This window comes from Diadema setosum, chromosome 10, assembly GCF_964275005.1.
Source record: "Diadema setosum chromosome 10, eeDiaSeto1, whole genome shotgun sequence".
In the NCBI taxonomy this organism is placed as follows: domain Eukaryota; kingdom Metazoa; phylum Echinodermata; class Echinoidea; order Diadematoida; family Diadematidae; genus Diadema; species Diadema setosum.
Genome location: NC_092694.1, coordinates 10,828,015 through 10,854,561, shown reverse-complemented (window position 1 = coordinate 10,854,561; position 26,547 = coordinate 10,828,015). Strand labels below are relative to the sequence as shown.

General features: G+C 40.1%; 1 protein-coding gene across 1 annotated transcript; it reads left to right on the top strand.

Annotated features, from left to right (window-relative positions):
* The first annotated feature begins 894 nt into the window (after positions 1 to 894).
* LOC140234338 (ornithine decarboxylase-like) lies at positions 895 to 25,352 on the top strand. Its single transcript, XM_072314397.1, has 13 exons — positions 895 to 1,073; positions 4,688 to 4,821; positions 6,277 to 6,492; positions 8,569 to 8,665; positions 9,465 to 9,541; positions 13,774 to 13,946; positions 15,763 to 15,897; positions 17,456 to 17,621; positions 18,402 to 18,579; positions 19,448 to 19,581; positions 20,465 to 20,591; positions 21,961 to 22,048; positions 22,847 to 25,352. The coding sequence occupies exons 3-13, from the start codon at positions 6,385 to 6,387 to the stop codon at positions 22,998 to 23,000; spliced, it is 1,437 nt and encodes a 478-aa protein (XP_072170498.1). The 5' UTR covers positions 895 to 1,073; positions 4,688 to 4,821; positions 6,277 to 6,384; the 3' UTR covers positions 23,001 to 25,352.
* The last annotated feature ends 1,195 nt before the right edge of the window (positions 25,353 to 26,547 follow it).

The following is a 26,547-nucleotide window of genomic DNA, read 5'->3' as shown; positions in this document are numbered from 1 at the left end:
ACATACATTTCTTCTTTTTTTTTTTAACAAGGGATGCAAGCATATCTCTTTCAGGTAATTTCCATCATCGTGTTCATTTTTACTTTCATTCCCGTTCTTGTATAATATATATCTTAGTTATAAATGAATATGATCATTCTATATTACCTACCGAATCGAATGAAAGTACCTGTTCGCTATTTTAGTGTGTTTGTGTCTGTTTCCTCGATCATTTTCTTCTTTTGACCTAAAAAAACAAAGGTGGAAAGTGAAAAGTGAATTCAAACGCCAAGTCAAGGCACAAAATGTACAGCCAAAAACTAGTGCGATACGATACTGCCGAATACGAGTATCTCGGACCGATACTATCTACACGGACCTACAATCGAATCGGTGCTCAAGTTACTGGCACGCAACCCACACGTGCATGTAACTAGCGTATCGCGGCACAGGTTATGTGTGTTCTTATGTGTGTTCTCCGTAAACCCGCGCCTACGCCCGCCCGCAAACTTATGGGGAACGGAATAACGCATGATCAATGCAGAGCTAGAGATGAGCAAGAGTTACTGCAGCTGTATGCATGCAATACACTATTGACCGATTCTGTGACGCGCTATGTGTATTTTTGGCATGGGCGCAGCCATAGTGGGTGTATCAGCCAACCCCCCCTCCGCACTCCCCCACCCCTCTCCCTACATTAGCACGCGCGCAGAATGAAAAACGGCTTTAGCCAATAGGCGTCTCGTACTGAGTGCGCGAATGCTTGCTTAGTGCGCGAACCTTTGTTACAAGTGCGTGTAAACATATTGCCCCGGGGTGGGGGAGAGCAGGGGGGGTCGGCTGATACACCCACTATGGCTGCGCCCTGTGCCGTAAAATGTCTGCTGCCCTCAACGAACCCGAATCGGTCAATACAACTACACACGAAAATTCGTAGACTGCACATCGACGTTCGTTACCTGTTGCAAACGAGCTGCTGGCTTGGGAATCAAGCCCAAATGTCCGTAATTTTTCGTCTCGAGTGGTCCCTTTAAGTCGCCAAAATTCCGTCGTTTAAGAGTTCCCGTTTTCTTTTGACTGAACCATCAGTCCAGGTAAGAATTTCTCGGAGAATAAGGGTTTCAGATATAGCGGTATGGCATGCATTTTGAATTCGTGAAACCGGCGTGGCCGGAATGAATTGAACGTAGCGCAGTGCTTATCTCATGCGTTCATTTCAGTGTGTCAGTGTGCGTGTACATGACGATGTTGCGATCACCAAGCATCGCATTGCAGTTTCTCGATTTCCAAATTGTATCAGACTTGCTTTCTAGATCTGTTAGAGACAATAGATATCACTGTTAGCGTCAGTATGATTTCCACTCAATGCTAATGCCAAATATCTTCACAGTTGACAGTATTATGCTGGAAATGAACAGAATAATAGGGGTGCCTACACTGTCGTCTGTGTCGTAATCTTGTAAGCGTGGTTAGCATTTCTGTTAGGCTGGAAGTGATGTCTCGATCACTTTACATGGATGGTCCCCCTTGTTTGACTTGGGCTCACGCGGTTAATCGTACCGTCGACCGTCTCCACCACCATGACCAACATGCAACAAACATGACCACGACGCGACGTGTGTTGGTTGTAACACTAACAGTTTGAGTTAGTAGGCCTACATTCCAAATAGACATCTGGCTGTAATTTAACATTTAGACGATAGACACGATCACGATAGATGTCTAGACAATAAAATCTACTAACGTTACATCTACTCTAGTTCACTCGACCGCGACTCCGTCCAAAATTCGACTGCCCGCTAAGCTAGGCTTGGCCAGAGTAAGCTTAGGCACTACCTGTAAATCCTGTATTCGGTCATATAGAACTCCACCAGAATTTCTAAATTCTATATTGTCACAACACACGCAAATTACATTACCTACGTCCATACTGCCACTGCACTACTGGCACTGTCATTCACAATCACTGACAATAGGAAAGTCCCTTGGCTATGCTGTTCTCTTCTGAAATTTTTCGCTTATCGCAAGCTCTGAGTCAGAGTGATGGTATCCGCAAAAACGCAAAAGAAAGTAATATCTTCGTGCAATGTATGCTGATGCATATGCAGTGACTTGAATGCATGTAGGCCCTAGATAAAATTAGATTTAGGCCTACCGTAAATTTAACAGTATTTGAGTGCCAACAACTAGCCAGAATTCGCTCACTGGGGTGCCACATGTTCCCAATGGAACTTTGCGCCAATATTGTGCGGCACATTATTCAGCGGCCTTGACTGCGCATTGACATTGAACACGCACATCGCCTGACCAAATTCTGATCGCGTTGACAGGATCAGGATTCTGGTTGGTTATATATTCTAGACCCCTAGCGATTATTTTTGGATTTTCTGACATTCTTTGATAGATTCTGTATTTAACACAATCAAAATTGAGATGAAAGATGTTTGATATATAGATCTACTGTATTTAACATACAATACATTGTTATAGATATGATTTTGTATGTACTGTATTATTTTAGTTTAAAAAGTATTGCAGAAAAGCTTAGATGACCGAATTCTGGTAGTTTTACCCTACACGTACATGTACATGTACATGCACATGTAGAAAACCTAGATTTCTAATCGATGCTTTTGCGCATGGAGAGACTTTGCATGGGAGGTCGAACTTTTGTGCGGGTGCCGATAATTGCCTGCAAAGTTACCTTTGATCAGAATCAAAATTGTCATTGATACTTGTGTTCAAAATCAAACTAGAACCATCTAGTCTTTTTGGCAGCAAAAGTTCATTTAAAAAGACTTTAAAAAAATAAAATTGACCATGGAATATACATATAATATCTCAAGGTTGCATAAGTAATGACCAAAAATTTAAGTATAGATGTTCTAGACCAAGACTGTGCAATTGTGGGAATGTAATGCTTTTTTTTTTGCTTTAACATACAATGTACAAATTTTTGTATAGGGCCTACAGTATGTGATCTACAATATATTACAACTACATGCAGTTAGCTTCAAAAATTTAAGCAAAATTTGCAGACAGTGATGAGAAGTGCAGGTAGTAATTACATAATGACCAACGTCTGTGGTGAACATGGTGAAGGAGAAAAGTTATGACTACCTGCTTAAAGTACACCTACAACTGTAGGACCTAGTTGGTATTGAATAAGTGGAAGAGTTTGCAACATGTTATGTACATTTTGGAAAGGACAGTGCCAAAGTCATGTTTCTTAATGTTAAAAATGTCAAGTTGAAGCCTTACCTTTCTTGAAGGAACATAAAGTTCAAGATTCTATTAATTTCCACTTTTGTGTTTCTTCTGGAGAACCTCCGCTGCTGTATGCCATACAGTGCACTCCCGTTATAACGAACACGGTTATAACGAAATTCCGGTTACAACGAAATAAAATTTAGGGCCGCAACATTATCAACTCTATGTATTTTTATTGTTTATTCATTCGGTTATAACGAAATTTCGTTATAACGAAAGAAAACTGCCGGTCCCGAGGACTTCGTTATAACGGGAGTCCACTGTATTAATCAAATTGTGTCTTTCAATAACAAAGAAAAATCCTGTAGTTTGATAGTGCAGGTGAAGTTGTTTCTCTCTTTTTTTTTTTTTGAAGTTATACCACTCATACATTGTGCTTGCTAACTAAGGGCAGACATGCCGGGTGCTTTTTACAATCGCTTTGCTTGATGGTACATAAAAACTTTTTAACACATGATTGCCTAAGAAGAAAGAAATGTGAATTTTTGACTTTTTCATATGGATTGTCAGGAATGTGCGTACAGTGCATCGTGCTGTAAATCTCGCATACAAAACACTGAACTTTTTATTCTAATAAAAGGTAGAGATAACACATTCTAGGGATTGTGTGGCCCTACTGCCCTCACAAAAAAAAGTTGCAACAGTCATATCTTTTGTTTATGGTATTGCAGCTACTTAAGAACATTTTCCCCTAAAGGTCAACATTTGTAATAGTTTTCCCCCTTTTATACAACAATCATTTTGATTAAAAAATTATCATTTTTTACCTTTTTAATTGTATAGTACCTAACAGAAATGAAGTTGAAATTCATATGTACAGTGTACAATGTATGTCACTGGCAGTCCTGTTAGGCTATTGCATAACCTCTTTGTCTTACAAAAGAAAAAAACAATAGTTTTTTTTTTTTTTTGCTTATTTGGTTTATTTAATTTATCCAAGCCATTTGAACATGACGTGGAATTGCACTGTAAACTTTTGTTATAGCAGTAATCTTCAGTCAGTCTGGGAATTTCTGTACGCTCTGCATACAAGTGTGTCCATTCTGACTTATCTGTTAGATACTTGGTAACTTTTCTCTACTTTGAATTCATTTACATTGTACCGATGCCCAATCTAAAGTATTAGAATATAGCATTTATAATATGAAGAGTACCTGCAAGTTTGATTCATATTCACCGGGTGTGATGTATAATTATGATTGTGTGTATGTAGAGAATACTGCAGTATAAGTCATATTAATTGATGTGTGCTGTACATGCAAGTTGCCCGTAAGTACCTGCACTTCTGTGACAAATTGGCAAGATACATGTAGATGTCATTCAACCTGCCCGCCCAATCTGCTGGTAGGAGAAAGCATCTTAAGCCAGCCGGCCTGTCCAAGTCTGCAGTATGCTGTCGATAAAAGTGTTGAATGATTATTCATATCTCTCTTTTCAGGGAGGACACTGCAACAAGTACTGGACCACTGAGCCTGGGGGAGCCCTTTACCGCGACCAGCTAGACGTCAACTTCGAGCCCGAGTGGGAGCCCAGCTGATATTTGCTGGGTTTGGTCTGGTTCCAGTTTGCAGTGTAAGGTCATTTTGTTCCTATTTGCTGGTAGTTGGTCAACCTCATGGGACATATCAGTATAATGTTTCAATGTTGGACAACAAGAAAGCAGGCTGAAATAACTGCTGAAAGGAAAGGAATGAAAAGGAAAGACGAAAGCTTATCAACTTCTAGTTTATGTTTCCATTAACCATTTGTAGCAAAGTGTTTGTCTTTTAGTGCATTCCGTTCATAAACTTGATAAATTGTTACTCATAAGGCGTTTTCACATCAGCCCGATAAAAATCCAAGCTCGAAAAATTTTCCGCGATTGCGAATTAGAGCGCTATTTTATCTCTTGTTCACATCAGCCGGAAAAAAAATTTTAAAATAGCTAATTCAACAGCTGAGTATGTGCAAACAGCATCAGTAATGTGTGTGCCCTCTCAAAAATTCCTCATGCTTTGTGTGCAGTTTGCCTCTGTCGATCGGGTCACACACGCTAGGAATGATGGAATTCATCGCGCAAATTTCTTGAGTCGTTTTCACATTATCAAATAGCGCACTACTCTCCAGCTATTTCAGAAATTTCCTGAGTTGGACTCGAGAAATTTTCTCGATCAGAGCGATACAACTAGAGCGTTAATTTGTGTTCACATTATCAAATAGCGTGCTGTCTCGCTATCGGGAAAATTTCCCAAGTCAGAAGATGGCGCGCTATCTCGAAACATCGGGCTGATGTGAAAACGCCTATACACAAGTGGATCGTTGATATCTACATTCAATCTCATGCCCAAGAGGTTTAGAAATTCAAGAAAGTCATTATATATCTATGTTACATGGTGAAGTTGGTCTGAAAGTAGATATTTTCCTTTTCTTTTTGTTGTTGTTGCTATGTTTGTGTCTCTTTTTGTGCTTTGATGAGAGCCAAAGGCATTGCTTCTCAGATTAAACTCAGAACATTATTCTTCATATGCTTGTTGATTGCATGTGATACAGTTTGCTTTAACAGGATAGTGAACAGAAAATTCCCTGTGATGAGCGTATTCATGTTAAAGTGACATAACCAGTAGTTTTTATATTCTTTATCCCCTTATCGAAGTACCATTTGAAGGTAGTAATGTCAAGCTTTTTTTTAATATATTTGTGTGTGTCCTTAGAGAGGAAATCCACTGTAAAAATAAACTTCAGAAAAAGAAAAACATTCCCTACAGAAAGATACCATGGCAAAAATTGGATAAGAAATAAAGAATATATGGCATTTTGAAATTTCACATATTTTTTTTTTTTTGTAGAACATTTCTTGACCAGTTTTGTATCATTCTGTAAGGAATATTTTTCTCTCTCTTTTGAAGTTTTTTTTTTTTTTGTGGGTGGATTTCCTCTTTAAATAAAAGAAGTAATGTGTGCTGATTTTTTCCTTTATACTTGTAAATATTCAGTACTTCAGCAGTTTTGCAAAGCTGTATCATCTTGTCTTGTATCTTGTTTCTGCAGCCTTCTTCGTATCTCTTAGCACTGATTTATCCTCACATTTGGACAAGAAGCCAGCTGCCTCTCTTTGCTCAACAAACTTTTTTCAAAGAAACTGCTCAAGGAATAATCATGGAAGAATTCATCACCGAAAACTTCAAGGTAGAGCTGTTTGATAGCAAGCAGACAACTATGAGTGACATTATCAATGGGAAGATCGAGGATCCCACTCTCCGTGAGGTGAGCCATACCCCCTACCCTTCCCTAAACCATCACCCGCTGTTTCAACAACCCAACTACTGTAAAAGTGGATATTTTCGCAACTAACTTTTCGCGCTTGGCCGGGTAAGAAGAGTTTCGCATGTTTTTAATTCCACTGAATCAAGACACCAAGTACAGGAACATATGGCAAGCAAAAATATGCGCATGTTTTCATTTTTGCACTAGTTTCTGGTTGCGCAAAATGCGCGAAAATTTCAACACTGCAAAAATGTTCACTTTTACAGTACTGTGTAGGCCACACACTTCATCTAATTTTTGTGAATCGGTACATCCCTACAATTTTGCGAGTGGTTAGATTTGCGATAGTTGAGTACAGCAACGGACGAAGAAATTGGAATCGTTCTCTATGATTTTTTAGGGAGAAATGTGTACTGTATATCAATTTATGCATTAGGTGCACCAAGATGAAGGCTTGCCAAACTGTATTACCGGTATCACTCACCTTTTTCATGCAGTGTGTAACTGTACTGCGTACCAGCGCATGTAGGCATGCACATCACATTAATGTCTGGATCACAGTTAATGTAAACATACTTCCTTGTCATGAAATGTGCAAATAGCACCCATTGCAAAATTTGCAAGAATCAAAACCCTGCAACATTTATGGTGTGTACAGTATCATATGGATGCCATCTGCTAGCACCACCTTATTCCTTATCGCCTTTTCATGAAATGATTGATGGTAGCAATCATATCATTTTCAACCTGTGAATTTAAGACTGTAAAAAGTGTAACTGGTATGTGTCTTTTTAGCTGTGTAAATGGAAGGCACACAAAGTCTGTAGGTCTGTAGGGATCATATGGTTAGGTCATGAAGGAAAATCGATATCTTTTAGAATTTAATTCCATATCTCCAAACACTTTGCTGTCAAAATATTTTCGAAGGTATCGATACAAAATGCAAAGCAAAATTGGTGACAAATAACTTGGAATGGTGATAAGCTGATGTGAGGTTTTTTTCACTGACATTCTAACCTCTATTATGGACTGTTTTATTTGCTTCCACTAAAACTGTTGTGTGTGTTGGTTCCCTGTCATGGCGGTTAATAGGTACAGCTGTACACACAATTTGCTGTTTGATAGATCCTTAAAGGCTTAAATATTTCTTGAGATTACTTGGATACGCCCACAAAAAAACCCCACAAAACCAAACCAAACAAAACAAAACAAAGCAAAACCCCCTCCAAACCTTCCAAAACAATATTCTGGTTGTGACCTCATCTGTCAATCATTGCTTAAAGACGCTCAATCGGGAGGGTACATGGACATATTTCAGCCGCGGGTGACCGGAGCCCGTAGGAGAGATTTTCATGTGCATGGCTGTTGTGCGGTTTTGTGCGTGCACCCGTTTGGCCCCATTCGGTCCCATTCGGTAGGTATTCGGGCGTCCATGTTGAAATTAGGGTCAACGGCTCTTGTAGTCTAGCTGGGTGTTCGCTGGTGCGTTGCGTAGCGTCGTGTTCGGCATTTGGTACATACGGGGGGGGGGGGGGGGGGTACGGTAACGGGAGGAGCAGCGTGTCGTGCTTTTCTACTGAGCTGCAAATCGCCTGCAACAATTGAGCGTCTTTAAAGTACTGATATGTTTAACAAAAGACATTGGAATGCACCTTCCCCTCAACTCAGCATAACTTGCTTGTTTCTTTGATATTAATGTGACTAAAGAAGGCATGGCGAGGGAACATGCAAGTTATGCTTGGTCTCGGGGAGGGTGCATTCCAGTGTCTTTTGTTAATCATATCAGTACTTAAAAATGATTGACAGATGAGGTCACAACTAGAATATTAGTTTGGATGTTTTTTTTTGTTGTTGTGAGCATATCCAAGTAATCTGAAGAAAAATTATCAAAAAATACATAAAATGTTTCTAGATATTTGTTTCACTGCAAAAGTGATGTTGAGGGTATCATATATCAACACAAATCAACATGTATTTGTATGTCAGGACCCTTTAATGGAATAAATCTTTAACTTCTCATATACTTCCAACAAGTTTTTCTGTATATCAATGATCCTGATTTGCTTTGTCATGTAGGACCCTGATGATGCTTTCTACATCTGTGATCTCGGGGATGTCTTCGAGAAGCACAGGAAGTGGCTGCTGAACCTGCCCCGCGTGGAGCCCCACTACGGTAGGCCTCGATACCTCTAGCAGAGCAGTGCCAAGTCTCTGCAGTTCTGCAGGGGGGGGGGGGGGGTTCCTGAAAACTTAAATATCATTCCTTCATGTGTTGATAGGAGAACATAAAATTCCCCCTGATCCAGGGATCATTCTTGCCCAGTAAGACACCCACTTATCTCCATGATTGCTCTGTGCAATCTCTCAGTTTTGATTGGTTAATGCCATCAGCCCCTTTGTAGTTTGCCGTTCCCTTGGACTGGGTGAGGACAAGTTTCCAGAAATCCTTACATTTCCCCAAAATTAAGATTAAAAACCTAATAAATGTGCTTGTTCGAAGGTAGAACATGCAGCAGTAAAAAATCTCCTTCCTGAATTTGTGGCCTGGCGTGTTACTTTATTTTAATGTCTGTCTTAATAAACTTAATGGAAAAATATACATGATGATGTGCAAGTATACATACTTGAATTCAAAGTGGAGTTTTGGTTTGTATTGGTTTCTATAATTAGCTTTGTCTTTCATTCTCTTTTCTCTTTGATGTCATTTCTCTGTTGGGTCCTACCTTTAACAAAATGAGGATAGACGAATGACATTCCTTTCAGACTCCTGCTCAAAGCATGATGACCGCTGAAGCATTTCCAGATGAATTTTTTTGCCATTCTAATGTGAAATTATACACAGTTAAACAGAATGACAGTAGAGATTTAATTTGAAAGAAACTTGAAACAAAACAAAACTATAATGTACATTGTATTGTCCCTCATGATATTGGAAGTTGTGTGCAAACCTTTTTCACGTTCTTGATTCCTAGCTGTAAAGTGTAACCCAGATCCACGTGTGCTAAAGCTGATGACAGCAATGAACATGGGCTTTGATTGTGCAAGCAAGGTAAGATGACTATTTGATTGTCCCATATGGCGCCAAGAGAATGTAATAGGCCACTTCATCACAGTTACACTCTGAATATGTGTGGATACAGTTCACAGCAGATCTTCTGTTGAATTTGACTTGTAAGTGAGGTATTTGCAAAAATGGATAGGTCTTCTGACTTCATTAAAACTGTTATAAATGGTCCTATGTGCGAAATAGGTGTACATTTTAGCATACAAATGAATGTGTATTCTTTTCAACCAAATTAACAGAAGCCATTGCAGCATTTACATGTGAATTTGCCACTTTCTGCTTGGCTGGTACGTGCTATTCTAATGAAGAGATTACTCCATGTTTTAAAAAGTGTTTGATTCAGAGGTCAGTAAAGCCTATTGCTCATGATGAACTGATGACTGGTGGATTAACTCTTTTGTGTGCCATCTTTGTACGCCTGACTCGGTCAACGGGGTGCCAAGTTCGTGTATTTTGCTCAAATGTTCAAACACCGAAACCCGCTCAAACCAATCTATAAATCGCCAAATGTCACAGTGCAATGAAAGTTTCTATCATGATTACATGCAATTTATGGTGATAAAATATTATGCGGTGTTCCCTATTGGATTTCATGTAACTTCAAAGTTTCTGTCATTGTTTTGTGTGTAAACATCATGTCTGTACAATAATAAAGTGACTGTTTTTATACCCCCGCCAAACGAAGTTTGAAGGGGGTATGTAGGAATCAGCGGACGGTCGGACGGTCGGACGGTCGGGCGGTTGGGCGGTCGGTCGGGCGGTCGGTCGGGCGGTCGGTCAGGCGGTCGGTCGGGCGGTCGGTCGGGCGGGCGGTCGGTCGGGCGGTCGGTCCGTTGCAAATCTTGCGTCGCGAACTACTTCCTCAGTTTTCAACCGATTCCCATAAAACTTGGCACAGATGTGTGCCTTGGGTTGTAGATGTGCAAGACATATTTTTTTACAGTACCCAAAAGTACGTTGCCATGGTAACGGCATATTATGGGCAAAAATGGGTACAAATCTTGCGTCGCGAACTCCTCCCACAGTTTTTGATCAATTTTTCTGAAATTAGGTACAGATGTTCATCTGAATATGTTAATGTGCAAGACACATATTTCTGCAGTGGCAAAAAGTGCGTTGTCATGGTAACGGCATGTTATTGGTAAAATATAGGGCAAAATGCTTCATGGCAAAACTGCTTCATCAGTGTTCTTCCAATTCTCATGGAATTCATATTGAATGTTTGTCTTAGGATATAGGTCAGCATGACACATTTCTTGACAGTGACAAAAAGTATGTTGCCATTGTAACAGCTCACATATTATGAGCCAAAATGATGGAAAATTTTGTGTTGCAAACTACTTCCTCAGTTTTTGCCCAATTTCCATGAAACTTGGTACAGATGTGTGCCTTTGGTTGTAGATGTGCAAGACGCATTTTTCGACAGTACCGGAAAGTACGTTGCCATGGTAACGGCATATTAATGGCAGAAGATCAAGGAAAGATCTTGCGGATTTAACTACTTCCTCAGTTTTTTGACCAAAGCTTATGAAATGTTGTTTTGACCAAAGCTTATAAAATGTTGTTTGGCGGGGGTATAACCAGTCGCTGTAGCGACATTTCTAGTTTTTTTTTTTTTTTTTTTTTTAAGAAAAATAAATTTTTTTTTTTTTTCATAGAATTTACATTATAGCAAAACTTGGGATTTTCTTTACAACTTTGCTCATTGCATGTTCGGCATAACAAAAATCCATAATAAGTGGCATGTATGTTTTTGAAAAACAGCGTTTCCCCAAAGCATGCTTGTGATGCAGTCTCTGAATAATGTGGCAGATGGGGGGTTTACACTGTGGCCTGAGGGAAGCGTCTGTATCTCCGCAGAAATATTGTACAGTCTGCAAAATTTGTCGTAAAAAATGAGAACAGGTATGGGCTGTGCATAACATATTCAAGGGGGAATGGCAACAATGAGATTTCAGTTTGATGGAGCGCAGGGCAAAGTGAGGGCCCCGTTTTTAAATGCAGTAACCTTTTCTTTCCTGCATCAGAAATATGCTAAAATTGCATATCCGTTGCGAGTAGTCCAATTTATCGCTTATAACCTGTAAGTATTCTCATTTTATTGTAGAAGTCCTAGATGCCAAGTCCCTCAGCTAGTATAAAACAAAGGGCTCAGATATTATATCATATCATAATTGTATAAAAGTCCATAGATGAAAGTGCTGTTAACCTGATTTGTGATACATACGGTACCAACGCAAAAGCACTTATCAACATCTCGTATTCAGTTATCAGGAGTAACCACTTTGTTATATTATAGTGGAAATCATTGATGCCGTCGTGGTGTGCATGGTGTTCAAAACTTATTGAGGGTACCATTAAAATTGAAGAGCGACTCAAATTATTACAAACCGTAATGTCCGGTCTGGATGGCATCCATAAAACAGCTGTGTCATGCTACCTGTGGGTATAACCAACAGTACACAATGAAAATCTCTTGGTATGAGCATAGGTTGGTGTAAAGTGTGAATATGCGCCTCGGCCTCTGGTGTTGCATAAGCTTACTATTCATTAAACCACTGGATGTCTGGCAACTGTCAGTTTCTACTCAATTTATGTATATATTTTATTCACATTGTGCATCCATGTCTGCATGATAAATCTGTATCGAAGACTGGTGTATGACAGTTGTACAAGGAGAACACTCTTGTAACTTTCTTTCATGATCTCAGATATTGTGCACCCTCTGTATTCTGTAAAACATTTTGGCGGCATGAAATTTTCATGAATTGGATGGAGCCAAGGGCCTTTTCACGGCATGAAATTTTTGCTAAGTGCCTCTGGCATTTTATGCATAGTAGTGTAGACAATAAACTTTCATGTGCATTTTAATTTCACTAATCTTGGCTTTTACGAAATTAAACTGCATGCAAACATTTCTCGTTTTACAGTAAGTGTATGCACCACAGAAAGATAACACCTTGTGACTGAGGCTTTTCATTAAACTTTGTTGGCCAATACTGTGCTGTTCTGCTGGTGTGCTGCTATTGAAATTTTATGTAGGCAGTGAAATTCTACAAGTTACTGGCAGGTAGTGAAAGGTGTTTGGTAAGAAGAATCAAAAAGAAAAAAAAAAATAGAAAGAATTACTACCACATTGTACTGTAGGCATCTCTATCATATTGTCATCCCTCAAAATTTATGACGAGTAGTTTAATGTGATATGCTCCATTTTTTTATTTGGCCTCAAATAGGTAGGAAGAATTATTCAAGGCCAAAGTGAATATTCATGTGCCAATATGACTTTCATTTTTTTTTTTCTTTTTTCTTTTTATAAGGAAGCACAGCTAAATAAGGACTTCTGATTAAAATGCATGGAAATGTTGTGGGTATTGAAGATGTCATGTACTGGGGGATTTGATGGGGAAGGATATGAAATGAGCAACTTTAATGATTGGCACATGCCTGTCACTATTATTCAATGACAACAAACTGGACACTCTGCCAGCTGATCACAGTTTATGAACGCTGGCGTCATGTGCATATCTTTTGTTTATGATAGTGTGACAGGGAAATGAAGGATCTCATGCTTTATGGATGGAAATTTTATGAGCACTTCACGTGGTGTAAACATGCTTTGGCTGGATGATACCAGCCAGCAGCCTGCAAATGAAAAAAAAAAAAAAAAAAAAATATGCTGGTTTTTGCGAGAGTAAATTGATCTCCTCTTTGAAAATAAATGTGTTTTTTTCCTAGCTTATGATATCCCTTTGAGGAGTCTACACAGCGCTTGTGATGAAAACAACAAATCAATCCATCTAATTAATGTTACTTCACCAAACTTATACTCAAACAAACACAAAAATGCTGGTACATATTGTATATTTGTTCTTTTGATGCAGTAGTGATAAATAGAAAGATAACATCCACTCAAAATAGTTACTCTTCTGCAATTACTGATAATAAAAGGGTCACATACACTCCAGCTTACAATGATGATGATGTAATGTGGAGTCTATCATCTTGGTTCTATCTACAATGCCAATGATTGTATAAATATGACCTAGGTTTGGTATCTCTTCATTTCCACTTTGTTTGATGTTCAGTCTGGCGATAAGAAACACATCTTTAATACTTGAAGATAACAAATACTGCTGTGAATGACAAGATTTCATGTTCCTGTTCTTTGCATAGATGAATTACCGCATCTGTTCGCTGCTGTTTTTTTTAATTGACAGAATGAAATTCAGCTTATGCTTGACATGGGTGTGGATCCGTCCCGCATCATCTTTGCCAACCCCTGCAAGCAGCGGTCGCATCTCAAGTTTGCCGCCACCAACAGCGTTTCCCTCATGACCTTTGACAATGAGGCTGAGCTCCACAAGATCAAGAAGATCTACCCAGAAGCAAAGTGAGTCACTACCACATACATGTACTTGCCAACTGTCCCTTATATAAGAGGGACTGTCCCTATTTCCATCCCAGGAAAAGAGAGAAAAATTTTTATCATGTGTCCCTATTTTCTGTGGAAATGTGGGGGTGTTAATGCACTGGAAATATAGGAATGTCCCTATTTTGAAAGATATTCCCCTCATTTGTCCCTATTTCTTAGGTTTCAGGGTTGACAGGTATGCCACCAGCATTTGAGTTGTGATTGTAGGATGGCGTTTGAGCTTAAAAAAAGGGATATCCGTATTGCCATGCTGACTAATACTAATAGCCTCTGAACCTGTGAAATAGAAAAGTAAGGATATTCTATAGTCAGTTTCATTGTTTATAAAGCAAAGGGGACCTACATTGTAACTGTCATATCAAAAGACAGTATTTTCATACTTAGTGTACTCCATATTTTTGATTTTTTTTTTAAATTTTTTTCTTTCCTTTCAAGGCAGATATGACAAACCATGTTACTCCTGTTATGAGAAATGTCTGTGAATCCTGTTGGTGTACAGAGGGCATAGTAGGCAGTAGAACAGTCAAAGCCATTGAGTCAAAGCTTTAGTGGTCATGGTGTCAAACCAGGTAGTGGAATAACGGAATGGTTGCGAACAGTTTCAAACTATATGGACTAATCAGCGTAAACACGTCGGCATTAATGCTGTTTTTACTGCGCGCAACATTTCCTGTGAGTCATGTGATGGCACAGCTGCATCCTGCCACTTCTTCACAAATTTCCTCTCAATTTGTTGGAAAATAACAGTTATTCCTTGCTCTGAAAAAAAAGGAAGATAATTGGTATAGCATGTGTTTTATTGTTTCCTTCACATCACATGATTCGATAGCAACAGGACTAGTCTTCTCCTATCATGTGATAGAAATTTGGTCTTGCATATATTTTACTCTAAAGCGGTGCTGGGCTAGTAGAGAGCTATGCGAGTTGAGAAATCACCCCTGCCCTTTTCAAGAAGAATCTGTTTAACATCTAGTCGTTCACCAAATACACAGTATTACTATGTAGCCCTTGTGCTCAGGGGTTAAAGAATCCCCATTTCATACTTGCATCATGCTACTACTTTGCAAGACTAAGGCACATAGGACAGTTGATATGCAACATGCAAAAGCCAAAGGGATGTCCAAAGGAAACTGTGCCATTTTTGGCAGCCTTCTCCCCTTCCGATCGGTGATGAGAGCTGACGGTATTAAACAGTCAAGATCTTAGACATTACAAGTCCATATTTGGAGGCTTGATGCTGGATATGCATCTGCCACACAATTAGTAACTTCTTTTGATGATGATGTTGACAGAATGGCAAACAAGTTAAGGCCCTTGAGAAAAACGAAGATGTATCACATGGATCCATGTTTGTTTGTTTGTTTGTTTGTTGTTTTTTTTTTTGGGTGCATTGAACAGTCTCTCCGATTCTGCAGTAAGCTGCCCGATGACAGAAATATTTGAATGTCTGGACAAGCACATTCTAAAGCGTCTTCGATGTTGAAATTATTTTTTCCTCTTGAGATGCGAGTGCTTTTCTCCTGCTTAGCATCTGAACAGACTTCTTGAAGTTTCAAGGTCTGTTTACTTTAATACTGTATTCTGTCTAGACAGATTTTTCAATGCAAAGATAGTTTGGGTCATTCACTTAATGGAATTAGGCTTGCAGCATGCATTTACACAAATCCATAGAGCTAGTACGGATGTGAATTTGACCTGGCTTCATTCACATTCTGCCCTATTGATAAATGCACTTTATGATGTTTTAATGTTGCATTTTTTTCACCCCCTGTAGGCTTGTGCTGCGCATTCTGACCGACGACTCCACAGCCCAGTGCCAGCTTGGACTCAAGTTTGGCTGTCATCCCCGCCATGCCCCTGCCCTCCTCCGCATCGCTCAGGATCTCGAGCTCAACGTGGTCGGCGTCAGGTGAGTGGCATCTCTCTCTGAAGTATTTTCCATTATCATGCTGATCTTCTTATAATGTCTGTTTTCAATTCAGGGTTATGATACTGTGTCACATTTTGTCATATTTATGAGTGCTATTACCTTAACCCTAATCAGGCTGGGGGGGGGGCGGAATCCGCCCCCCCCTCGACGTTTCGCACAATATCTTCGCAACGCGATACGCTCCCGCCGCGATGTTTCATGACTTTTTTCTTTCAAGTATCGCGCAACTTTTGAGACCCAAATTGTTGCGCCCGCGCGTACCGTTTTGACGCGACGCCCGTTTGAAAAATATTTGTCAACCCCAAAATTGCTCCAAAACGTGATTTTGTGTACAAATCCAATGCAAATTGTGTTTTTTCATTTAATTCACATAAAAATTCATATCTTCACTTAGAATGGCCGAAATTAATTTATTTTAGCATAATAATGCTTCGAAAAATGTCTGTGACAAATTTTGGCCAAAAAACAAACAAAAACAAAAGGTCAAAAAACAAAGAAATACATAAGAAATTCAAAAAACAATAAAATTCATAAGAAATTAATTTCGATACAGATTTTTTTTTATCCTATATCTCAGAAGAATGATACAAGAAACATTTTAAAAAAGAAATTAGCTTAATTGGAGCATTGATAAGTGATTTAGAGCCCAAAACTGATTTTATGCATAAATTACAATAATTAATTAATATAAAATATAAGAAAAATTTTTCGGAGAAAGCAACCATACATTTTGATAGAATACGTCGCGGGCGTCGCGTGTGCCGATTTTCGGCGCAATCGCGCGTTCCATAGGCGAGATCTGAAGGGGGGGCGGAATCCGCCCCCCCCCCCCCCCAGATATAGCATAGCCAAAAAAGCCCAGCCTGATTAGGGTTAAGGTCAAGAAATTTGACGAAAAAATACAGATTATTTAACTTTACTGGTATTCTTTCTCTCTGAGAGAACATATTTGCATTTCACTTTAATTTATTTCTCTTCCTAATTGGTGTTCTCACTTCTCACACACCTCTGCATGGTTAGGGGAGGAGGAATTTCATTCATCACAGCAAATAGTTTAACTGGTATTACAGCAGGTCATGTCAAGCATGCATTTCAAGTTTCTTCACAAATGTGCGTGATGGAGAGACATCGTCTAATAGCTTTTGACAGTACTAAGAACATTTGTTGGAACAAGTTCTGTGGTAAAGATCAACGTTCATAAAAGATATTTACACAGTGCATCTGATAGCTATGATGACTAACTCACTTGCCGCTCTGAAATGCCTCGTTGCATGTGTGGTCGACAAGTGTAAAAAACCTGGTTTTTCTGAGCTGTCGGTATGAATTAGATTGATGGCGTATTCTGCGCAAAATGACTGGTATGAAAAAAGGACTAATTTCCTGAGTTTGTTTGAGCTGTGATCACCTTGAATATGTTTTGCGTTCTCACTAAATTAAAAAGTTATAATAATCTACTCAATTGCAAATCATCAAATAAAATTTTCACCACTTTTATTGATGATACTGAAGTGTTGGATTGGGAATTTATCCTTGACAGCTTCCATGTCGGTAGTGGATGCCGTGACGCCCTGACCTATCTCGAGTCCATCCGCAATGCTCGTGAGATCTTTGACTTTGCCGCCGACCTCGGCTACAACATGAGCCTCCTGGACATCGGAGGTGGATTCCCTGGGCAAGCTTCGGCACCCATTACATTCGAAGAAGTAAGACTGATGCCAAGACTAACTTACGTTTGCAACTAGAATGGATGGAGTAAATTGTATCTGTTTTTAAGCAAATATATGCATGGCAAAAAGTTTTTGTAACAGGCCACTTCATCAAGACTTGAACATACAATATCATTTTGTTAACCAGTTGCTTGTTGAAACTGGAAATTCATGTATTAACTGTGTGAAATATCACTATTCATTGAGGCAGTTGGTCAATTTGTACCCAAAAGCATATTGCCCATATGACAAGCAGTTTGCTGGACAACAAAAATTAAAATAAGTTCAGATATCTGAAATGCATAAAGGTATAAACCATGACATTTGTTGCTCGTTTGTTTTAAAAGATGTAACAGCTGTGATGAATGACTCACTTGCCGCTCTGAAACGCCTCTATGGTTGTGTGTGGTCAAAAAGTGAAAACCTGGTTCTTCTGAGCTATTGTTACAAGTTGCTGTTGCTCTCATCTAAGACATTGCCTTGTACATTCCATTAAACAGTGATGGAGGCATGTACTGAACTCCTGAGGGGGAGGGGGGAATAAAGAGAATCTTTTCCCCATTGTTACTCTGTGGATGTCGCTTTCTACAGTTTTTGAATGATGCTCATGGTGGTAAATAATTGATATAGTTCGTTTGTGGTGGTCAACAAGTGATAGTGATTCAAGGATTGTTGAATTTAGCATCGATCTGGCAGAGGGGGTCTACAGCTTAGGAAATAGCCAATGATGGGAGAGAGCTCATGGTAATCGTGCTTGTCTTGCGTGCATGTATCTAGATGGCATCGGTCATCAACAGGGCCCTCGACGAGAGTTTCCCCGTGGGATGCGGGGTCCGTATCATCGCCGAACCGGGCCGCTTCTACGTGGCTTCGGCCGTCACCGTGATGGTCAACGTCACCACCAAGCGGCTGGTGGCCAGGGACATCCCAACCTACAAGGTTGCTGAGAGCGATGGTGAGTTGAGATGTCTACCTTGTAGTTTCGCTCTCGCTACGTCTAGCATATGAGAAATTTCCATTGGTGGGACCACTGTGGTGCTGTTGTCAGAGCCCAGGACTTCAAAGCAAATGAATAAATTGCAGAAAGCTTTTGTATCAGGCCGCTCCATTAAAACTTGAACATGGAGGATCAATTTGTTGTAAAACTAGGAACATTTACAGCATGAAACATTTTTGTTTTTTTTTTGTTTTTGTTTTTTTGTTGCATAAAACTTTCATGAATTGCTTCTGGCATTCAGTGCTTTATATGGACAAACACTTTCACATGCATTTTACTCTCGCGAATCTTGGCTCACAAAATTCGAGAAGCCCTTGGTTGATTTGTTCCTACAGCATTTTACCCATCCGACAAGCAATTTGATAGAATGCGTCTGAAATCAGGAAGAAGTTCAGGTATCTAAAATGCTAAAGGTATTACATGTACTGAGAAACTTTGACATTTGTTGCTTGTTTGTACAGAAGATGCAATAGCTATGATGAATGACTCACTTGCCGCTCTGAAAATGCCTCAGTGGTAGTGTGTGGTCAAAAAGTGAAAACCTGGTTTCTCTGAGCTATTGTTACAAGTTGCTTCTTCCATGCTCTCATTTAAGACTTTGCCTTGTACATGCCATTCAACAGTGAGGGAAGTATATACTGAACTCTCATCAGACGATAAAAGTGTTACGAGTTAGGATTATCAGTGAGAGAGAACAGTGCAGTTTTAGACTTGAACCCATTTGTATTGTGACAGGGATGTCACCCCACTTGCTGTCCCTATGTACCCAGTCTGTTTGTGTATGTACCAGATGATTGATACAGCGTATCGATTCTATTATCTGTAGATATAGTGGCAAACAGCGTCGCCCCAAGCAAGAAGGATGAGCCAGCCTTCATGTATTATGTCAACGATGGCGTCTACGGCTCCTTCAACTGCCTCCTCTTTGACCACGCCTCGGTGGAGCCTGTCCTCCTCAATGTGAGCTTCCTCTCCTTCTTTCTATTTCCCATTCAAAAACTAGAAAAGCACTCAAGAGAGCACAGACCTCTGCTAAGGAGCTCCTTTGTATCCGTATACACATACACTGAAAATGGCCCTTTTTCCCGATGATGAAGAACCCTATCTAGTGTCTCTACCTTAGCTTCTTGCTGCGCCTTGAGCATGCGTTCATTGCACATATTTTGAATTCCCTTGTTGTTGGCCCTATTTGCCAATGATAGAAAGAATCCTTCAAAAAATTCTTGGATCCAAATGGTGATTTGCATCACTACAAAAATTTAATCTTCTGTTCACTGTGTCATTATTAGCCTTTCCTGTAAGTTTCATCCAAATCCAATTTTCAGCTTTCTAAGTTATTTTGCAAACAGACAAACGGATGAGCAAACCAACACGGCAAAAACATAACCTCTGTGAAGGAGATCATAATACGTTAGAACCTTGTTATAATGAGCTGCTTGTCACCACTTAGATTTCCTTGTTATATTGGGAATTGCATTATATCAGGGATGTAAACAAAAATTCAAAGAATATAAAAAGAAATGGGACCTGCATCATTACCTTGTTATATCAGGTTAATCGTTGTGACGCAATTCCTCTGTAATTACGAAAGAACTATGGGAACCTTCATGAGAATGCAGTGGATTCAGCATATTATCAAATCTGAGGTATTTATTACAAAAGAGTGAATGTTTCATCATATGCTTACCGTGTCTTATCAAATGTATTGCCTTCGTTTAGCTGTTTTTAGGACAAAACTTATTAATTACTAAATTATAGTAAGCTACGATAACATGAGTTTGTGACCTTCAAATGCATAGGACATCCATGTAATAAGATGATGTATTTTTGTCTCCACCTCCAGGAGCGCCCAGCAGACACACAGACGTTTTCCACCAGCATCTGGGGTCCGTCCTGTGACGGGATGGATCGCATCATGGAGCACTGCATCATGCCTGAGCTCGATGTCGGGGAGTGGCTCGTCTTCCGAGGTACGCCACACTCTCTTTGTCTCCTCCTCCTCCCTCCATCTCCTTCCCTTCCTCATCCCCCTCCTCCTCCTCCCTCCATCTCCTTCCCTTCCTCATCCCCCTCCTCCTCCTCCCTTCATCTCCTTCCCTTCCTCATCCCCCTCCTCCTCCTCCCTTCATCTCCTTCCCTTCCTCATCCCCCTCCTCCTCCTCCCTCCATCTCCTTCCCTTCCTCATCCCCCTCCTCCTCCTCCCTTCATCTCCTTCCCTTCCTCATCCCCCTCCTCCTCCTCCCTCCATCTCCTTCCCTTCCTCATCCCCCTCCTCCTCCTCCCTTCATCTCCTTCCCTTCCTCATCCCCCTCCTCCTCCTCCCTTCATCTCCTTCCCTTCCTCATCCCCCTCCTCCTCCTCCCTCCATCTCCTTCCCTTCCTCATCCCCCTCCTCCTCCTCCCTCCATCTCCTTCCCTTCCTCATCCCCCTCCTCCTCCTCCCTTCATCTCCTTCCCTTCCTCATCCCCCTCCTCCTCCTCCCTCCATCTCCTTCCCTTCCTCATCCCCCTCCTCCTCCTCCCTCCATCTCCTTCCCTTCCTCATCCCCCTCCTCCTCCTCCCTCCATCTCCTTCCCTTCCTCATCCCCCTCCTCCTCCTCCCTCCATCTCCTTCCCTTCCTCATCCCCCTCCTCCTCCTCCCTCCATCTCCCATTTGCAGTCTAATGCCATGTTTAAGTTGACTTGCAAAGTTCGCCAAAACAAAATTACAAATGGAATTTAATTTCTTTCCTCATTGGCAGAAGAAAGAGTTCTGAACTTCCATTGTTCCAAATGTTTTTTACCCAGTTGTGATAGTTTTTGCAAGCCACATATGCAGATTAGCAGATACGCAGATGTCATCTGTTTACAACTCCTGCTGCTTTGTGCACAAATATATCCTTATTTTTCTCTCAATAGATGATAAATACAACCCTTTCATTGCCTAAAGTCATCCTTGCTGGGTTATTGCAATGCTACAAATAATGAATGTGAAGGGTAAAAGACTTTCTTTTCTTTTTCCCATGGGTTATTTAGTTGAAGATAGGTGTGTGTCCTACTGGGTCAAGGGGAGACGTAATCACTTTGTTCTGTGCATGTGTGGTTGGTACTTACATTGGTTTTTCTTGCAAACATGTGAAATGTTGCAAACCTACAACGTGATTCTTTTTTCAATAAATCTTGACTACTCTTTCTGATTTCCTATGTCTGTTAAAGCCAATTTGAACATAGGATGGAAGTCCATGTTCTGATATTGCTGATGAAGGTCATACTGTATGATGCATGCAAACAATGCCTTCCATTTTGTCCTGTAAACTTCTTGGTCAATTCAGCATATATCCCTCCTTCTTTTGACAGACATGGGCGCCTATACTCTGTGTGCCAGCTCCGAGTTCAACGGGTTCAAGAGACCACGTGGTTACTACGTCATGTCCAACGTTTACCTGTAAGTCAAAGATTCATCCTCCATGTGCCATGTCTGTATGGATGCCTTTTTTTTTTGAGGGGGGGGGGGGTGAAGGGGGAGGGGGCAAAATCTTGACTTAAGTCCCTGGCAGTATCCAATTTAAGGTCCTTTTGTGTGCAAGCAAGCTTCTCGTAAATGGTTTTTGGTTGGGATTCCTGTGTCAAACACGTATCTGTGAGCCTGCTGTTCGCCCTCTTTCATCCTAAACATTCTGCATGAATGCGGTCAGCTTGCACTGAAAAGGTTGTTTCTTCAACCTTCTCTAAACCGATGATGTATTAGGGGACAAAGTGCTGCCTGTAGGCGTAATCTTTCAGCCGTTCAACAAGGTGACGACTGTTCGCTTGTGTTGTAGACACCATTCAGAGTACAGGGGCCATTTCCAGAGTGTTGAGAGAAATCAAGGAATGGGCAAACAAGGTGTTATTCTTCCATGGATACATTTGTGTCCCCTCCAGGGTAATTTGACCACAGACTTGCCTTATGTACACGCTAGAAGTGTGCCATGGTCTAGTTGGGTAGGCATTCGTACCCAAGATGCTTAGCCCAGATGTCTTGTAACCTGAGACAATTTCTGTGACATCATCTATTGAATGCATACACACTTTGGTTCTCCAGGAACTGAAATCCCCTTATCACTCCCATTTATTGTTGACGTAGATTGGCAAGTTGTCACAGCACACTCACACCAGAGATAATCCACTGAAGCTGTTACTTTCACATTTTGGTAATTTTCGAGGCAAGTTATTTTGAAAACATTATTTGCTGCCATTCCAGGCCCATTCTTCAGTACCTGCTGGATGACTGCAAGTCTGTGCGTGGTGGCCATCTGACTGACGAAGGCTACGCTGCCTGTCTGGCTGGGGACGACACCCTCTTCAAGAGCCCCTACGGCATGAACGACAGCCCCATCATCGCAGCGAAGATTTGACAGGATCCGATAAAATGACACAAAAGGGAACAAACGAGTCCAGCGATCGTGGCCCAATGCCTTCTCAGTTTCATCCACCCTGTTCATACACATGAAAATAGAACCATGATTATTCCTTTGTTCTCCAAGAAATGATATCCTACCCACGGGGAAATTTGCTTCTTGTTACCTGGTCAGTTTTTGTAGACTGGACGTGAACTGATTGGCAGCTTGTAATGTAGAGAACGGTAGTTTCTTTCAAAAATGTTTGTTGTATATTACTCCTCTTGTCTGAATCTGTGACATATTGGCATTAATTTCTCGTATGGTTGGTGATAAGACTGTATATACAATGCATTTGTAGGAACTTTGAAGGAGCTCTGGAGTTGATCTAGATTGAGGTGCCTATGCTGTATTGGTATCTCTCGTTCCAAAAAAAAAATATATCATTGAGCCAAGTGGTGGAAATAAAGGGCCCATATATTGTGGTTCTTATCTTAGCATACCAGTAATGCACATCACACAGGGTGTTAGTGAGAATTATCCACCCGTCAGTAACTTTTGAACAGCCAGAAATACATGGGGCAAAGCAAGGTGTGTTTGGACTGCTCAAAAGTGATGGAGGGTGATTGATTTTACTGATGCCCAGCGAAGAAATGGGCATTATCTGTTATATAACTTGGTGACATTACAATTCAGCTAACTGAGCCATGCACACAACAATTGCAATTCGTATTACACAGGCAATGTAAACGATCAGTCATTAGTACAGGTCATTTGTATACTAATCAGCCAGTCACATGATTAGGATCCATATTACCATTATATAAAGCAGTACAACAAGAAAAATGAACACTTGGCTTTGACCATGTGACCTACACCTTATGGAAAACATTAGAAAGCAGCCTTGTTTTCACAAACTTACAGTATGTCTTTAATTCAGAGTCATCCCACCGGGTTGTATAAATGCATTATATACACATTGATTATGAGGCAGCTGGCTTGTAGAGAAGCACTGTATTACTGTTGTTTATTGCTTCTCGGTATATAGGACATTTTCGAGGCGGTACGCATGAAAGTATTATTGAATAGTTTGTACTGAGTATTGTATTAACCATAGCTTTCACGATCATTATTTTTGTTGCGCTATTTCATTTTGGAACCAGCACCTATCGGACTGTTATTGCATCAACCCCTGGCATGGTTGTATTAGAATTGATGAACTTGTTGTCATGTGTATATAGTATTAGTGTGTAATGCTTATTGCTATTAATCTACAGTAAGTATGATATAATGATATGACTCAGTAACTGGTTACAGGGCTGCATTATTGGAGTGCAGTAAGGAGAAAAACTCCCTAACAAAGAACAATTATTTATGTTGTGAAGAATTTACCCAAAATTACTCTGTAGAGAATTTACCCAAGGAAGAATCAAGAAGGATTATTTTTTTTTGATTCATTTTTCCCCATTTACTAATGAGGAATACTCCAGAGATACTTGTAACTTTAACTTTGTAGGGATGTCATGGGGGTTAGGTTATGGATGTTCTGTGTGCCGAGTGTGAATGTCTGTGTGTATGTATGCTTGTGTGTGCAATGAGGCTAAACATATCATTTGAACCTGAACTACGTAATTTATAGAGTTTTGATTATAAGAGGTGTTCTCTATGGGAACAGTCAAAACTGGGTATTTTAGGCGCTTGCACTAGGGTTGAAAAAAAGGAAAAAAAAAAAGTGCCAATGGAATTAGTTTCCAGGGATTTCTTTTCTGTTCAAGAGCTGAGACTGAAGTCAAATTGTCCTTCACTAAGGCCTAGTGTATGTATATGAGGGTTTTCTGATAAGTTTATAAGTTTGAATATAATGTAGATGGGGAAAAAAATGAACTCTAGAAAAAAGAAAAAAAAAATCTGTGATGAACCTTTAAAAGGTGTTTCATCAAATCTAGAATTTGTGAAAAAGAATGCGATCGGGAGATGAGATTTGAACCTTTGAAAGATATGCCAAATACTGATGGAACATTTCAGTACATGTGCAGTTTACATTCAAAAAGTCGATTTTTGCTGCATCTTGTAGATGGATGATCAGACTTATTATGCTCATGTGTATTTTACATTAGTATTGTATAGTGTTGTATGCATGGATGTCGGTAAGAGAGCTTATCAGCTGAAAGTACAGAATTTGTTTAATCAAAGGACTATTGTCAATATTATTGATTGGTCTTGTGGGACATTAAAGTTGAATTGTATGAGGTACATGTACACTGTATTTGCATAAATTGATCACCAATGCGTAAAATAAAGGGGTTCATGTCACAAGCATTTGTGCGATTGCTTTTGTATACATATATGTCAAGAATTGTCAGTGATGAAAGAAGCTCTAGAAAATACTGCGATTGTGAGATGGGATGATTCCATAATGTGAGGTGTGTGTGTGTGTGTGTGTGCATGTGTTTGTGTTTGTTTGTGTTTGTGTACATGTTGGTTATGCAGATGTATACGTTAGGACAGAGTGCCTAAAACTGAACAAAGCAAACAAATACATGTACATGAGTGACAGGCCAGTTAATGAATCTGTTTATTCAAGTTTAACAATGTATCTACAAAAGTATCAGCAGCAATCCCACAGCCTTGCCTGATGCCAGCCGAACTCGGTGATTGTAGGCAGAACAAAAGTCTTGAGCCGTGTTACACAAATCACTATACACCGTACTACACTGTGCTGTGCACCGTGGTTGCAGTTACCATGGTAGCTCTTTGGCGTGAACCAATCATCTCCGAGTATTCAATTCAATTCATTTCAAATCTATTTCACATCTCTTACAATACAGTTGACAACAGGAAGTGTAACTACAGGCGTACATTATAAACAAGGGCAATGGCGCACAAACATGCATTCACGTTGTCGCCATGGTTACAGATATTTTATATTATACGTTGTTCATTCAGCCCCTTTGAACGACATATACTACATAACTGAAACAACTGAAAGATTTAAGTGTACTGATTACCTCGGCGGCAACGGTACAGCTAGATATGTTACATTCTCAAACTCCACAGATTTGAGTCACTAATAGTAAATACAGTGCACTCCCATTTGAACACGGTTATGATGAAATTCTCGTTCGAACAAAGTAAAGATTCAGGCTAATTATCATCTGTATATCCTTATGCACTTTATAATTCGGATACAGTGTGTATAATTCGGATACAGTGTGAACAATAAAATTTCGATATAACGAAAGAAAACCGCCGGTACAGACTGAGGACTACATTATAACGGGAATGCACTTGAGGAGTGATCTTAACTGATTGGTGACACGATGTTGCTCCAGTCTTAATTTCTCCAAGGACGGGACTAGGGTTGTGGTAGGGTTTTAAATTTAGTCTGATGTGAGGATTAGAATTAGGGCTCGGCTTATGCTTGCAGGTAGAATTTATGTTCGGCTTAGCGTGCATATATTTCATGGGAGCAATTGTTCCAGGAGCAAATGTCATGGGACCAAACTTGTTAGCCTGTGCAGAGGTGCAAGGGTGCAAATAAGCAATTTTTATTGTTAGGCATATA

What these genes read in the sequence shown, in the direction of transcription:
- LOC140234338 (XM_072314397.1), top strand. Translation starts at nt 6,385, where the DNA reads ATGGAAGAATTCATCACCGAAAACTTCAAGGTAGAGCTGTTTGATAGC. An exon ending in CTCAACGTGGTCGGCGTCAG is followed by an intron (nt 15,898 to 17,455) that starts GTGAGTGGCATC and finishes TATCCTTGACAG; the next exon opens with CTTCCATGTCGGTAGTGGAT. An exon ending in CAAGGTTGCTGAGAGCGATG is followed by an intron (nt 18,580 to 19,447) that starts GTGAGTTGAGAT and finishes TATTATCTGTAG; the next exon opens with ATATAGTGGCAAACAGCGTC.